The 16491-nt window shown below is 40.2% G+C and overlaps 1 protein-coding gene across 2 annotated transcripts in view; it reads right to left on the reverse strand.

The window, feature by feature from the left end:
- Window positions 1-16491, reverse strand: part of LOC143120476 (uncharacterized) — a 33497-nt gene that overhangs the window by 11551 nt on the left and 5455 nt on the right. The window contains exons 2-4 of one of the 2 annotated variants that reach the window (XM_076281377.1): window positions 13120-13427; window positions 7812-7943; window positions 1453-4639 (exon numbers count right to left, since the gene is read on the reverse strand). In XM_076281377.1, the coding sequence (XP_076137492.1) occupies window positions 3159-4639; window positions 7812-7943; window positions 13120-13378 (1872 nt within the window). In that variant the 5' untranslated portion in view covers window positions 13379-13427 and the 3' untranslated portion in view covers window positions 1453-3158. Of the gene's footprint in view, window positions 1-1452; window positions 4640-7811; window positions 7944-13119; window positions 13428-16491 lie in introns of those variants that run through there. The other variant, XM_076281376.1, reaches the window with a different exon arrangement.

Here is a 16491-nt window from a genome sequence, read left to right on the forward strand (position 1 = left end):
AGTAGTATACTACTTAAACGGCACGGACAATCAAAAAATCCAGTGGAAACTATATGGCAGAAGTGTGTAGGCCAATCTGCCCACCAGCTTTTTCAACTTCGCTACCTACAGATGTTTTACCGGTATGATATTTCGAAACGCCATGTTATTCCCCATAGACAATCCACGCCCGGAAGTTGGATGGATACGGAAGTTACGGAGGCGGGACTTATTCTGGAGAGGTCTATTTTGTGTATGTGTCACTAAATATTAATTTCTATACAAACAAAGACGGCGGATCTATAAAGAAACTGCCATTTTAATGTCTTTGTTGCCAAGCTAACCAACATCAAATTGGCTAAATTGTATAGCTGAATAACTGTTAATGTGTTACGTTAACACACCAGACACCTATTCAGCCAATTCAGCCTAATTTGCCTTTCCAGATTAAATGTCTGTTCTTGGTCTTGGATTGTGTGAAACACATTTCTAAAGACTTATAGTCCAGTGCGATTTATATAAGCTTTTTTCCTCTTCACAACAAATTTTTGACTGATACGACTTATACTCCAGAGTGACTTATACACAACTAAATCCACAGCTGAAATGCTATTTCAGAATAAAAATCATTGACGCATGGTTGCATGGTTGGAATAGGCTAACGCCTATATAGGTTAGTTTTGTTATTTTTAGGTAGGCTATGACAATGACACAATTTGGTTGGTTGGTGATAATCAGTTAGACTGGAACTGATTTTTTTTTCTAATGTGCTTATATATTTGAAAGTGTGCCTGCCCTGATTTCAAAAATATTTATCATCTTACGAGAAATATAGGCTGCCGGACCTGCCATTTAAGCGCATTTGAGCTGGAAGATAAAATGTTAGTTTAGTTTTGTTGTCCACCACGCAAGCAAGACATCTGTCAACTTCTTGCTCGTTATTTACATAAGTAGTGAATTGTTTGCACTTGAAAAAAGTATGCCTTATCAATGTCTAGTTGCTGTCATTGATGCCTGGTCTGTTGTGTACCCCATCTCCTCATACATCTCACTTATCAATGTCTAGTTGCTGGCTGCATTGATGCCTGGTCTGTTCTGTACCCCATCTCCTCATACATCTGACTTATCAATGTCTAGTTGCTGGCTGCATTGATGCCTGGTCTGTTCTGTACCCCATCTCCTCATACATCTGCCTTATCAATGTCTAGTTGCTGTCATTGATGCCTGGTCTGTTCTGTACTCCATGGGGAGTTTATCTGCTGCTCCTTCTGCCTTAGGCTTTTCATGTTTGCACATAGAATGGCAGGTGGCTCCACTAAATTACACATTATTCATTTCAAATAATAATTAACTATCTGGACTAATTAACTAAGTGGTCCTGAATGAAATGTAAGTTAATACAATAATAATAATAATAATAATAATAATAATAATAATAATAATAATAAGCTTTATTTTTTATAGCATCTTTCATACACAGAATGCAGCTCAAAGAGCGTTTACATTTGGAGCATGTAACACAATAATACAATCCCTGCAAAACAAAGTTATGAAGTGTGTTAGTGGTGACAAAGCACAAGTGACATGAAGGAATCTCACACTCTTACTGGACTTGTTGGAGCAGTGACAGGATTGGTCTTCTAATGAAATAGCAAAGCATGAATGAAGTGTGTTTATCAGGATTGGTCCTCTAATGAAATAGCAAAGCATGAATGAAGTGTGTTTATTTCAGGTTTAGAAGGAAAGCTGCTCCAGTGGTCAGTGGCTTCTCACAGGTCATCCTTATCTACTCAGCAGAGTGATGACGACACACACGTTTACTCTTCTCACAGATCATCTTCATCTACTTTCACTCTACTCAGCCAATGAGCCGATGACCGTTACCCCGATGTAGACGGGAGGCAAGCCCTTGAGCTCAGACTATAATAAGTAGAATAGCAATAATAAACAATCATGTCAATTCAATTAATAGCCTAATGAAATAAACAATGAAAAAAAGGGAAAATAGCAATCATAAACAATAATGTACATTAAATCAATAATATAATAACAATAGCATGGCAAGACTACATTATGGAGAATATCAATAATTAACAACAGTGTCAAATTAATCAACAGCCTAATAAAAAAAAAAGCATAAGAAGTGCTTAATGAACTAAGTGCATGTTGAACAGATATGTCTTTACACCCCTCTTAAAAGACCCAAAACTATCACAGGAACGGAGAGCACTGGACAACTCATTCCACCAACATGGAACCAGGAAGAAAGTCCTGAATTTGACCTAGTGTTTATGACTGATCGACACAACAGACACTCTTCAGAAGACCGCAGAGGGCGGTTGGGGATGTACGTCTTGACTCTTGATCATTGAATTAAAATAATAAGGAGCAGATCCAGTCAGTGTCCTATAGGCCAAAGTGAGAGATTTAATTTTAATTCTGGCTACTAAAGGGAGCCAATGGAGAGTAACTATGAGAGGAGTTAAATGTGTCCTGTTTGGCTGATTGAAGACCAGGTGAGCTCCAGCATTCTGTATTAGCTGTAGCGATCTTACTACACAGGCAGGTAATCCAGCTAATAGTGGATTACAATAGTCCAGCTTGTCCAAAGCTCCAAAACTCAAAATGTGGCCATAAGTTATGGGGTTTAAAAGGTGTGGGTTTTTGAACATCCTAACATAGGATGCAGCATAGGGGCAGCCGTGGCCTACTGGTTAGCTCTTCGGACTTGTAACCAGAGGGTTGCCGGTTCGAACCCCGACCAGTAGGCACAGCTGCAAGGCACTTAACCCCTCACTGCTCCCCGAGCGCCGCTGTTGTTGCAGGAAGCTCACTGCGCCAGGATTAGTGTGTGCTTCACCTCACTGTGTGTTTCACTAATTCATGGATTGGGACAAATGCAGAGACCAAATGTCCCTCACGGGATCAAAAGAGTATACTTATAGTTATACTTAACATAATATTCCAGCACACCACACTTGTTTTTTGGTGTCATGAGTAATGACTTACGATTTCAATTCATTTCACATTATCGGTGTGTGGGTACTGTTTTTTGCACTGGTGGATGGGAAAGAGTTAAATTAATCAAATCTATCACAGTATTTTTCAAGTCCCTGTCATTTTAACTCTCTATTTTCAACACCCTGCCATCTTAATCTCTATTTTCACCTTGCGCACAGTCATCGCCCCCCTTTATCTTTTTTCTCTTTAGTGTGTAATAGCATATGGCGTTTGAGACTACGCCTTACGGAAAATGCTTTTCCACACTGGACACATTTATGAGGCTTCTCTCCAGTGTGAGTTAGCATGTGTTTCTTAAGATATGAAGGGTGCGCAAATGCTCTTCCACACTGGATGCATTTATGTGTCTTCTCTCCAGTGTGAGTTAGCATATGGATTTTAATATATGCAGGGTGCGCAAATGCTCTTCCACACTGGATGCATTTATGAGTCTTCTCTCCAGTGTGAGTTAGCATATGGATTTTAATATATGCAGGGTGCGTAAATTCTCTTCCACACTGGACACATTTACACGGCTTCTGTCCACTGTGTGTCTGCATATGGACCTTAAGTTTCGATAACTGGTGAAAACCCTTTCCACAACAGGAACATTTGTAAGGTTTTTCTCCTGTGTGAATTACCATATGGGATTTAAGACTTGAAAGGTACCAGAAAGCTTTTCCACAATGGGAACATTTGTGATGATTCTCTCCAGGTTCACGAGGACTCTTGTCAGTATGTGCATCCATGTGGCGTCTGAGATGTGCGGATGTCCTGAATGCTTTTCCGCACTGGGAACATTTATGAGGCTTCTCTCCCGTATGGATTAGCATATGCTTTTGAAGATTTGATTGTTGTGGAAATGCTTTTCCGCACAGGGCACATATATGAGGCTTCTCTCCTGTATGTATTAGCATGTGGTGTTTAAGAGTTGACAGCTGTGTAAAAGCTTTCCCACATTGGACACATGTATGAGGCTTCTCTCCAGTGTGCATTGTTTGTATATGGGAATTCAGATCTGAAATTCGTTGCGATCCCTTTTCAGAAAAGGCCCATTGATTAGAATTCTCTCCACTGTGTATTAGCATGTGTCTTTTAAGAGTTGACATTTGTAGAAAAGCTCTTCCACACTTGACACATTCATGAGGCTTCTCTCCAGTGTGTATTAGCATATGTTTCTTAAGAGAATACATTCTTGTAAAAGCCTTTCCACACTGGGTACATTCATGAGGCTTCTCTCCTGTGTGCATTAGTATGTGGCTGTTAAGAGATGACAATCGGGCAAAAGCATTTCCACACTGGACACATTTATGAGGCTTCTCTTCAGTATGTGTAAGCATGTGGCATTTCAGGTATGCAAACTTCACAAATGCTTTTTCACAAAGACTACACTTATGAGGCTTCTCTCCTGAATGTATTGGGGTTTTAAGAGTTGAAATTAGTGTAGAACGCTTCCCATACAGGTCAGAGTTTCTGTTCGAGTTCTGCTTTTTTGCAACTCCAGCAGTGTGTGTTTGCTGGTGTTTCTCAAGTTCTCTCAGGGCCGTGAAACTCTTCCTGCAGACTGTGCAGTGGTGCAGCCTTCCTTTGAGTTGCAGGTTGAGTTCATCATTCTGTCCATGGATCTTCTGTTGTGTTGTATGTGGGTATTCTGATACACCTAGAAGAGTTACCATAGGGACTTAGAATGACATATAGATGTTCCACATTCAGCAATTAAGTATTATCTGATGAGGAAACATTAAACTTCAAATAGAATTCAAACGTATGAGTAGCATAGTGTACCAGTCAGTAGTTAGCTGAAGTGGGTATACTGAGATGTAGTCTACTTAGCTGTAGTGAGTATACTGTGATAAACCCCAAATGTTAATCCCCATCATTGCCTATTTTATATGGGTATACTAAGATGGTGATGCTTTTTAAGTGGGTATACTGCGTAGTCCTGCATATCACATAGACCACACCACTTAATTCCAAGTCTCTATGGTAACCATTTCAGGTGTAGACTACACCACTGGTACCAGTACAACAAAAGCATCCATTTATTCAAACTCATTCAAACTCGTTCAAACTACCGGTATGTGTGAACTTCATAAGTTCTCGTAGGGAAACAGGACTGCAATACAAAAACAAACTCACTAAAATCACACATATTGCCTCCACATGATTGACACAGCCATCACACACCTAGCACATACAATAGCATCTGAAATAAATTCTTCACACTACTTCCATCCGGCCGCAGATACAGAGCACTGAACTGGACTAAAGCCTTAAGACTTTTCTAATACCACTTTAAATGAACACCAATTTCTTTTCTACAGACCAAATTGAACGGACCATAACCAGGGTAGCCTACTTTGGGGCACTGTATGCATGTTTGAGCATGATTGATCGGACTCGGCGAGAGTATTAGCTGCATAGACACAACGCAGACAAATGAATTTAGCTAGTTGTATGTTTTTCCAGTGCATGACTGAAATAAGCGTCGCAAGTAGGCTTCATGAAAGCGCAGCGGCAGTTTCTTAAGAGCAGCGTAGCTTAGTAGACTGGGTAAACCCAGCCTGATCTGCCGGCGATTTTCGCCTTCTCTGGTCCCAGCACAATTGTAACGGAAGCAGCAATCACAAACTGGCTTATCCACCTGGCGCTCTATTGGCAGGTTTAAAACGATGACAATAGCGGAGCGACGGCAAAGTCTCTCTCACGACCGTCTATCCAATTAATTCCCTTTAACCTCTCGGCGTTTTTTTTAGGTTAGCAAACAAATCAATCAAGTGTGTGTAAATACCATTCACTTCCATGTTTTTTTGCACAACCTGCAGAAATCGCTCGATGCTTCCGCAGATCGCTGATAAATGGAACGTCACCTATTTTGTGCATGTCACTAAATATTAATTTCTATACAAACAAAGACGGCGGATCTATAAAGAACCGCAAGCCCCCACCACATAATTGCATCACCACATAATTGTATGTAAATTAGCTATGTACCTAAAATTACATTTTACCGTGACTCGAAGTGTAAACAGTTTTGTAAGGGTGCTGGGCCTTTATCGGCCTGCTTTTAATCTGATTTTTAAGGCAGTAAATGCTCCCGTTAAGAACCAAACCAGATTTTGTTCAAATCTACACACCCATGGCTACTGAAAAATATAAGGTTCAGTTATCAAATTTTATTTTGAAGTATTAAAAATCATCTTTGTTTTAAAATTTTTGAACGAAAGGGGCAGAAATTGGTGCTTTTACGTTTACGATACATTGTTTTCACCAAGTTTCCTGCCTGGAGTTTTTGCGTAGCTCTGCAAATGTCACCGGGTTCCGTTGGTCAGACTGGTGAATGACTATCCAATTGAGTCATGACTATGCCAGTTGATCAAGCCTCTTGTGCAGTAGAAAATACATAGCAGACTGCCCAGACCAATGTTCAATCTTAAAAGTTAATTTTACTGTCTGTGGAGAAAAACAAGCAGCTTTGAAAGCCGTCCGGACCGGAAAAATATTTTAGCTTATTATTGCATCACCACTCAATAACTGAAATCAATGCTGCACAAACAAATAGAATGTTGTAGCAATTATAGAATGAAGCTATAACAGTTAGTTTTAATAATTTTTAAACACGATTACTCAGTGATTTTGGAACTCATCCAGTTTCAAAACTTTTTCCATTTCTATATTGAATTTTCAATATAATCCAACAGAGACACGTACCATATTTTCTATATAATTATATAAGTTTGGCTGGTGCTGTGACTTATAATAATTCAGCCTCCCAGGTTCAACACCAAAAAAGCCAACTGCTAGATTTCGCTAACCGCTAGCGTCTAGCTCACAAATTACACAGCAAGGGACAACGGCATTGAGTTCAAACAAGGGTAAGCAAATAAATGTCCACATCTGGCCGAAAGGAGACTCATCACAGCAAACTGCCATTTTAATGTCTTTGTGGCCAAGCTAACCAACATCAAATTGGCTAAATTGTATAGCTGAATAACTGTTAATGTGTTACGTTAACACACCAGACACCTATTCAGCCTTTCCTAACTTGCCTTTCCAGATTAAATGTTTGTTCTTGGTCTTGGATTGTGTGAAATACATTTCTAAAGACTTATAGTCCCGTGTGACTTTATATGGCTTTTTTCCTCTTCACAACAAATTTTTGACTGATACGACTTATACTCCAGAGTGACTTAAACACGACTAAATCCACAGCTGACATGCTATTTCGGAATAAAAATCATTGAGGTTGTCTGCTTAATGCATGGTTGGAATAGGCTAAAGCCTATATAGGTTAGTTTGACACAATTTGGTTGGTTGGTTATAATCAGTTAGACTGGAACAGATTTTTTTGTTCCAGCACTCTAATGTGCTTATATATTTGAAAGTGTGCCTGCCCTGATTTCAAAAATATTTATCATCTTACGAGAAACATAGGCTGCCAGACCTGCCATTTAAGCGCATTTGAGCTGGAGGATAAAATGTTAGTTTAGTTTTGTTGTCCACCACGCAAGCAAGACATCTGACAACTTCTTGCTCGTTATTTACATAAGTAGTGAATTGTTTGCACTTAAAAAAAGTATTTATGCGACTGTCACTTATCCGTTCTAAATGGGCCTACATTTTCTTATCGCTTAACGATGTATAGGCGATTGAGGAGCGTCGACTATCGGTGATGAAAAAAATCCAATGTTGAAAACCCTACTACAGTTTGCCCTATTTAAATGGGAAAATTGTAAGAATTAGATTAGAATAATTTTGTCTGGGTTCAGCCCTTTTAACACAGTCACAGATTAATATGTGGGTGCGTGTGTGTGTGTGTGTGTGTATCTTACTGGTCTCAATCTGATGTGCATCTCTGTTGGTCTGCGTCTGCATCTCCTCCTCATTCCCTCGTCGTCCTTGTGTTCTACAGCAGTCCACCAGAACCACTGATACCCTCTTCATCTGGGCCAGAGACACGGGGTCTGTAGGGGACAGGTCAGTTTAGGAGCTGAGGACTGCAGTGCAAATGTTGGCGCAAAGACCGTGTTCAATTGTGACGGCATCAACACATTTTAGCCTATGGCCTACGTGATGTAAAATAGGTATGAAAATGTTACAATTGGCTATTATTGTTTATATTGAATTGATTTTGAGTGAAGCCAAGAAGATTTAGCTATTTATTCAAGGAAAGGTGAGGCAGTGTAGAGGCTGGTGTTGAATTCATTTACACATTTCAACAATAACTGACATAAAAGTCTATTATCATTGTGACGGCCTGTTAGGCCTTCTGCTCGTTTTCTGTCTGTCTTGTCTACAAGTGAGTGACTGAGTGAGTGACTGAGTGAGTGAGTGTGTGAGAGAGAGTGTGTGAGAGAGAGAGAGAGAGAGAGAGAGTGAGTGTGTGTGAGTGAGTGACTGAGTGCATATGAGTGAGTAACTGTGTGTGTGTCAGGAGACCTCAGGAGCTAATGAGCTGCACCTGTGCGCAGGAGCTAACGAGCTGATGAGCTGCACCTGTGCGCAGGAGTCCAGTTAAAAGGGCTGCTGCATCCTCTCCCCTTGGGAGGGCCATTCTTACTTTGGATTTTGGACATGCAACACAGCACTCAAACACATTGCAAACACACAACATCCATGCATCACTGACGACTGGGTTTTGGACATGCAACACTGACAATTCAGGCGTTCCACAGGAATATATATATAAGTATATATACTCTTTTGATCCCGTGAGGGGAAATTTGGTCTCTGCATTTATCCCAATCCGTGAATTAGTAAAACACACTCCGCACACAGTGAGGTGAAGCACACACTAATCCCGGCGCAGAGAGCTGCCTGCAAAAACAGCAGTTTTAGGGAGCAGTGAGGGGTTAGGTGCCTTGCTCAAGTCCGAAGTGCTAACCAGTAGGCCACGGCTGTCCTGTATTGTTTTGGTTATAAGACCTGAGCTTTTACAACCCCAAATCAGAAAATGTATATAATGCAAATAAAAACTCAATGTGATAATCTAAATCTCATAAACTCATATTTAGCTGCAAAAAAGGACAAAGACAATCTGTTAAAAATTACACATTTTACTATTTTATTGGAAATATATGCTCATTTTGAATTTGATACCAGCAACAAACGCTTTAAGAAAAGTTGGGACGGGGGCAACAAAATGCTGGAAAAGATGTGTAATGACAAAGAAAACTAATTAAGATAACTGGTAACATGAATAGGTATGAAAAACGCATCCCAGAGAGGCTTTTTTTGAAACATGTTGCCGGTATCAAATTCAAAATTAGCATATATTTTACATTAAATAGTCAACTTTGTCATTTTCAACATTTAATATGTTGTCTGTGTCCTTCTTGCAACTAAATATGAGTTTAAGAGATTTGCAGATTATTGCATTCAGTTTTTGTTCACATTTTACACAACGTCTCAACTTCTTTGTTTTGGGGTCGTAAGTGAACAAGACTACTATTCACTCTCTCTGACGCAGTGGTGGTCCGAGGTGGCTGGAGTACACAATCTCCAGATTTAGGGGCAGCCGTGGCCTACTGGTTAGCGCTTCGGACTTGTAACTGGAGGGTTGCAGGTACGAACCCCGACCAATAGGAACGGCCCTTGAGCAAGGCACCCAACCTCTCACTGCTCCACAAGCACCGCTGTAGCAGGCAGCTCACTGCGTCGGGATTAGTGTGTGCTCACTGTGTGCTGAGTGTGTTTCACTAATTCACAGATTGGGATAAATGCTGAGACCAAATTTCCCTCACAGGATCAAAAGAGTATATACTTACTTATATTTACCATAATCAAGTAAATACAAGCACTTGTCAAAGAGGAGGCTCTGCTAGAAGAACCAACTACACTGTAGTCTGAGCATGAGCTGTAGCTGTAGCATGAGCTCATTCCACATTCATGTCTCTCAGCTTTATGTCAATGTCAACTTTATGTTTTATGTCAATTTTATGTTTAATGTCAACTTTTTCAGTTGCCTTTTGCATGAAGATAACTTGAAATATTGTATTTTCACCCATCTTTACCAGGGAACCCTTAGTCAAATAATTTCAATATTAGGTTATATATTATGCTATACGCTTTCCAAACGTTTGCCTACCCCCTTGAACGTACGTTCACCCATCTTTTACCAGGGAACCCTTAGTCAAATAATTTCAATATTAGGTTATATATTATGTTATACGCTTTCCAATCGCTTACCTACCCCCTTGAACGTCCGTCTCATGTGGTGTTTCCCGTTGCCAAGCAATGTAACAACAAGGCAAAGATTAGAACTATTTTTTGGGGTGGAAGATGAAATCTAAATAAACGATAGAAAACACAATTTTGTATCTTGAAACTAAATGAGTTGATGATGGAACTGTTGTGTAAAAGCAGTGACACAAGTTGTCATGGGGTTGGTAAATAGTAATTGCCTTCGAATTACAGCCATGGGGATATCCTTTATCAACACAACTTGTGTAATGTTGCTTAATTACATCATTAAAGCGATGGTTCGGAGTAATTTCACCCTAGGGTCCTTTGCACCATGACCCCGAGCCAAACACCCTCCCAGAACGTGTTTTCCCTTGGTCAAACCCTGGTCGAGTAGCGCTGTCAGAAACGAATGACTTTCTCCAGGCCTAATGGAACCAACTTTTATCTCGTAAATTACCCCACTAATAATGCCCTGAATGGTACGAAACTTCTACAGTAGTACAACTATGTTCTTTACCCATAAAACGAGGCATTGAAAAGTACACCAGGAGTTTATTTAAATAACACTTGCCTGATGGATGCTACTATCTGCTACTATACCGCTGCGTCGACGTTACTTCCGTGATTTGGGAAAAGCCCATAAAAGTCCTGGCAGGAAACGATTACATCAATGTTTTTTGGTATATCCCAGTTTTTAATATATTTTTTTTGCAACAATTATTAGTTAACACAAAGTTGTAAACTGGTACTACGAACAAAATATTAGTGCATTCCTGGATCTACATCATTATGCATGCTTCCTGCCAGGACTTTTACGGGCTTTTCCCAAATCACGGAAGTAACGTCGACGCAGCGGTATAGTAGCATGTAGTGGAGAAAGTGGCAGCGCACGGCAAGAAAGAAAGTGCGTCCAAATTCACCCATTCTTCTCAGTTGAACTACTCGCTAAGTAGCCTACTCATCATACAGACATCACAAGTATCACATCACATGAAAAAGCTTTTTCTCAGCTTTTAAACGATGTTCACGAGACAATATTATTAAATTGAATCATAAATTCTAGGTTCTGCGCCTATTTCTCTACCCATTCATCTCGGTGGAATACTTCATGAACCCTTCGTTCAACACACGACAACCATATATCAAAATAAACAGCAGACTTTACCGAACACAAAGGTGTAAAGCAGTTAGCCGTTCCAGAGTAATCTGGTTTTGAATTTGCAGCATATTTCGACATGCATGTCTCCAAATTTGGGCTTTAAGTTTCACAATGTGTTTAAATTTTTCCATATGATTTCATAACAGGCCAAATACAAAATAAATGTTACAAATATTGCCAAGATATCGGTAAATATTAAAATCAGAGGATATACAGCTGACTAAGAGTTTGTGAAATTAGCCTTAAAGGGACACCAGGCAAGCCTGATGCTTTTTCTCCCCCTTGCTCGGTCTGAAGCTCTTTTCTTTTTCTTTGCATCTTCCATCAAGGGTTTCCGCTGCTTCTTCGCCGGCTCTGCCATTATACACACGTTTGCAACAATCGCTAGCGTTTCGTTAGCCTGCCTCTGTGCTGTAAACTGATCCTGCTTCGGTCGGCGAGTACGATACACTGAACTTGCAAGCGGGATATTCTGCCTACAGGCAGTAGGGGCGGGCGAGAGAGTCTTCATTCGCCCTGTAATGAGTCATTTAACCATATACCAACTTACGAAGATGGGTAATTAACACGAACAACGTTGCCTGGTGTCCCTTTAATGATCACAAAATGCTAAGCATGCATCTAGGCTAGGCTATTTGAGTTTCTTAAAGATGAGCTGTGCTAAAAATTGTCCATGATTTCATAACAGGCCAAATATAAAATAAATGTTAAAGGAACCATATGTAAGATTGTGGCCAAAACTGGTACTGCAATCAATTTCAATTTACTGTAGAGCGGTGTATCCCCTCCTCCTCCCCCCTGACACGAGGTTCCAACCCGGATGCCGAAACACTACTGACTTTGTGATTAGTAGATAGGTGGAGGGTGGCGCATCAGGCCAAAACACAACATGACATGACAAAACACAACATCAACATCAGTTGAAGGCTGCAACTTCACTTTTTAAATGACAATATCCTGGCCAGACTACTGTTGTCAGTCAATCAACTTTTATTTCCAGACTCATGGTCCAATAAATACACATACCAATACCAACAGTACATACAAAACAACAACAGGACAATTAAAAAAGGCAATGATACCAGTGTTTCCACATGGATGACTGGTATCGCACAGTACTAAGACCAGGATTTGACAACAGCATAATGATAAGGTTACATGAACCATTCAATCTGCAAATAAATTTGTACATTAGGTTTCTCAACAGTGCATGGAATGTGCTGACTCCTACCCTACAAAATAATTCACTTGCACTGCTCCACCTGGGTTTTTTAAGCTGTACACGCAACCCATCATTATAGACAAGGAGCTTCTGGATGCTTGACTTTTTAAAGTTGGTCCATAAATGGGCAGTGTATAGAGGAGTACAGTATGCTTTGAACAGGCTTATTTTAACTTTATCTGAGCACCAGTGATATTGTATTTGAAATGAACATGATTTCTTAATGTCTAGTGACATATCAGGGCCATTTTATGATTAATTGAAATACATTTCTTACATACGGTTTCTTTAAATATAGCCTAGATATCTGTAAATATTAGATGATCAGCTGATTTACAGTTCTATGTAATATGTCATGTTTTGTAATGTTTCATACAGTGATGCTGGTGTACTGCTGTGAATAGGCTAAATACAACTTTGATCATTTTTATAGCCTACTAGTTAACATTGGCCTTGTGCCCTGACATGTGGCCTTTGTGCCCCCCCACCGAATATGCCCAACTGAGGGACAAGTGGCCTTGCCCCTAAAATGGTGAATTTACAAGCCTGGATAGGGGTATCTGAAAGGACTTACTTCCCAGGAGATAATCGAGCTCTTTCACATCCTCTTCTTTCTTCTCTTTGGTCTTCACTGTTGTCCGCGTTTCTTTGCCGGTGACGCTGAACTCTGTGATGTCGGTTTCAGTTTTACAGTGCGGCTCTGCAAAGTGCTTTTCTTCTTCATCTTGACATGCAATCATATGACCATATTCCTCGTCATTGATGTCTTCTTCCTTCACTCTCGGACCAACTGGGGTGGTGTCAGTACTACTGAAGGTCAACGGCAGATCCATGTTCCCAACAGATCATACCAAGATAATCCCACCTAAAGTTTTCTGTTGCCTGTAATCAGAGTAACACAGTTACATATGTAAATTCATAATATAAGTATATATTTGTGTGTGAATATATAAATAAATGAAAACAGATCTGGAGAACTATTTCCTTTTTTTAAGACAATCATAGAAAGCAAAGCAAACTACATGAGTCGGAACATGGTGTGGAGAGAAAGTCATTGACTGAAGAAAGCATTTCTGGGTCTATTGCTCCCCGTTGGTTGAACGCACTGCCAGTTCCTGCAAGAGAAGTCTGAGCGTCCTTCTCTACATTAAAAAAACTCTTCAGTGTCTCCTCCCTCTCGTAGCACTACCTACAACTACACTTGCTAATTCTAGCATATCTTACTAGAAATGACACTTGACTGTATGGAAGTAGCACTCACTGCTAACGTGTCCTTATATCGCACTCTGACTTGATTGTTTCCCTATAGAGAGACATGTGAAAAAGAAGCTCAATATGTGAATGTTGAATTGCCAATGCTGGTGTTGTGTGCCTTCTGGTTTCTCCACCTACTGGTTTCCTTGCGCGTGCATGCGCTGCAGCAGTTGTCAGACATTCACAAACAAGTTGTTTTAGGTGGTTTGAAGTCGCTTTTCATATGTCATGAGCGCTCGGCTACATTACAGCCACTCGGACAAAAGACATGTAAAAAAGTATATGTTTTGAAAACTAGCATTAAACTGGATTCGATCCCGCAAAAGCAACACATGCTTGAATCTCTCTAGCCTGATTCCCTACTCCTTGAGCCAACTAATACCTGGCTGTTGTGTGATACAATTAACTATTGTAGGCTACCATCAATTAATAAGGTAGGCAACACCCAGGTAACATGTTGTCCAGGCTATCTGAAACAAGTGGTTGCCCTTCATCTAAAACAACTGGTTACTAGGGCTGAACGATTTATTGCATTTGCGATAATATCGCGATATGATGAAATGCAATTTTCAAACCGCAAAGGCTGCGATTACGCTTCGTAATATGTGACGTCACCAAAACGCATTTATACTTGCGCTTGCCGACGCGCCACCGACTCTTCACACCGCCCACTGAAGAATGTAAACAAGAGGACTAACAGTGTCAAGAAAGGTCTGATCAGTAGATCTACTTTGGTTAAAAATAAACCTCTTCATTACCTTTTGCTCGAACCTGCCATGTCCCTGGTTCTAGTTCATAATTCCCCTGTGCTGCTACTCTGGCTGGTAACTTCGTTCATTTGTCCAGCTGACGATTAAAACTCCACGACTGTTTAGGCTGCACTGCACAGCAGCCATTCACCTGTGCACTTTGTTTACTGGAGCATTTGCGATATCCAAGGGGGTTGGCGGCGCAAACATTTCATCGATGCATAAGGTTATCCGCAAGTACAGTAGAAGACCACCAAAAACCCAGCTGTTCTAACATTAGCTTACCAGCTAAGGCTCTAGGCTACATACATGCTGCTAACTTTGCCTGTTTAAAGAGTTTTGTCTCCGCGATTGGCTTTGTTGTGATATGAACAAACTAGTTAATTTGCATCCATGCGTATTGCGCTGCGGTGTTGATGATGCTAACCTTTAGTTAACACCAAGCGGAACGGTCATTCGGCCGCATTTATTTGCGCTGCAACAATCTACAGTAGTTTTTTCCGATTCAGGTGCAAGTAGTCTACAGAGGAGAGGAGCGGGTCTGTGTGTGTGTGTGTGTGTGTGTGTGTGTGTGTGTGTGTGTGTGTGTGTGTGTGTGTGCGAGCGCATGGACAGCACAGGACAAGGAGAAGCCGTGTCAGTGCCACTGCATGTAGACATAACTGTTAACTAAGGAAAGAAGATCATATCTACATGAAATAGAAACAAAATAGAAACGTATAAGAATCATTAAATGTTTACAAGGCTGGAAGTTCAACAAATATAGGTCTACTAATGTGATTAAAATAGTTAAATAAAAAATATTTCATTCATCAATCAATGACCTAATGCCATCATAACATAAGCCTGGGCTCCAGGAAAGAACAGTTTATGTTTAACTTATCTAATTTTGTGTTGGTCATACTATAGAATAATATATTGCTTGTCTTTGTTGAATAAGACAGAAGATAAAGAGCTTAAAAATAATCGCATCGCAATCGCAATATTGGTGAGAAAAATCACAATTAGATTTTTTTTCCAAAATCGTTTACCCCTACTGGTTACCTTGGGCTGCTACGGCCGTCAGTGCACTGTGCACAGTATGCTACTCTTTGTGGTTGATCAACTAAAAATAAAAGATGTATTTGGTGATGACGATGTACATTTTAGCGCACCACACCGCAATGTCTTCAAGAGTTGAATGAAGGGAGTATGCAAAAATTAGCGTATTTTTCAAGTCAACAACCATTCTTAATTTTCGAATGTCTTTGTCAGGGAACATTTGACTTTTCAAAACCATAGGCCTGGTAGTCGCTCAGGAGTTATAAGATAATGGCAATACCATTTGTGTCACCTAATGCAAAACAAAATGTTGCCACGGTGTTGCTTGCGTGGTTAATTGATAGGTGATTTGATGATAGAGAGAGAATTGGAATGGCTCAAAGCGATAATGCGCTGATAAAGTCGGTCTGGTTCATAGGTGTGCGTATTTATTGCAGGTTCGAAATTATAGCCTTTATTTTACATGTATTTTGTACAAGTTGTAGTGTAATGATCATGGGATAGATATGAAATGCGACTTCAAATCTGTCTAAAACAACTTGTGAATGTTTGACAACTCCTGCAGCTGTGGTGAGCAACGCGAGCATGCGCAAGGAAACCAGTAGTGCCGCTGCTGGAAATCAAGCGCCACTGCAAAAAAAAGTTGGCTAATTAAAAAAAAAAATAAAAGACGCAAGTGAACTTCAGGAACAGCTGCCGTTCGTTCAGGTTTCATGTCAACAAATAATAATAGGCTAACGTTGAAGGCGCAGTCAGGATTCCACAGGAGATCACGCTTGTTTGTGTTTATGTTTAAGTTTATTAGCAGATGCATTTTTGTGCAAGAAAACGTAGCCTACATTATGTTAACCAAGGAACCAAATTAAACACACCAGCGAGATAGCTGCCCCTACCTTCAGTAG

Source organism: Alosa pseudoharengus, unplaced genomic scaffold, assembly GCF_046254945.1.
Source record: "Alosa pseudoharengus isolate Yale_2024_CS ecotype anadromous, Long Island Sound unplaced genomic scaffold, YU_APseudo_1.1 YU_APseudo_1.1_scf_1, whole genome shotgun sequence".
NCBI classification, from domain to species: Eukaryota; Metazoa; Chordata; class Actinopteri; order Clupeiformes; family Clupeidae; genus Alosa; species Alosa pseudoharengus.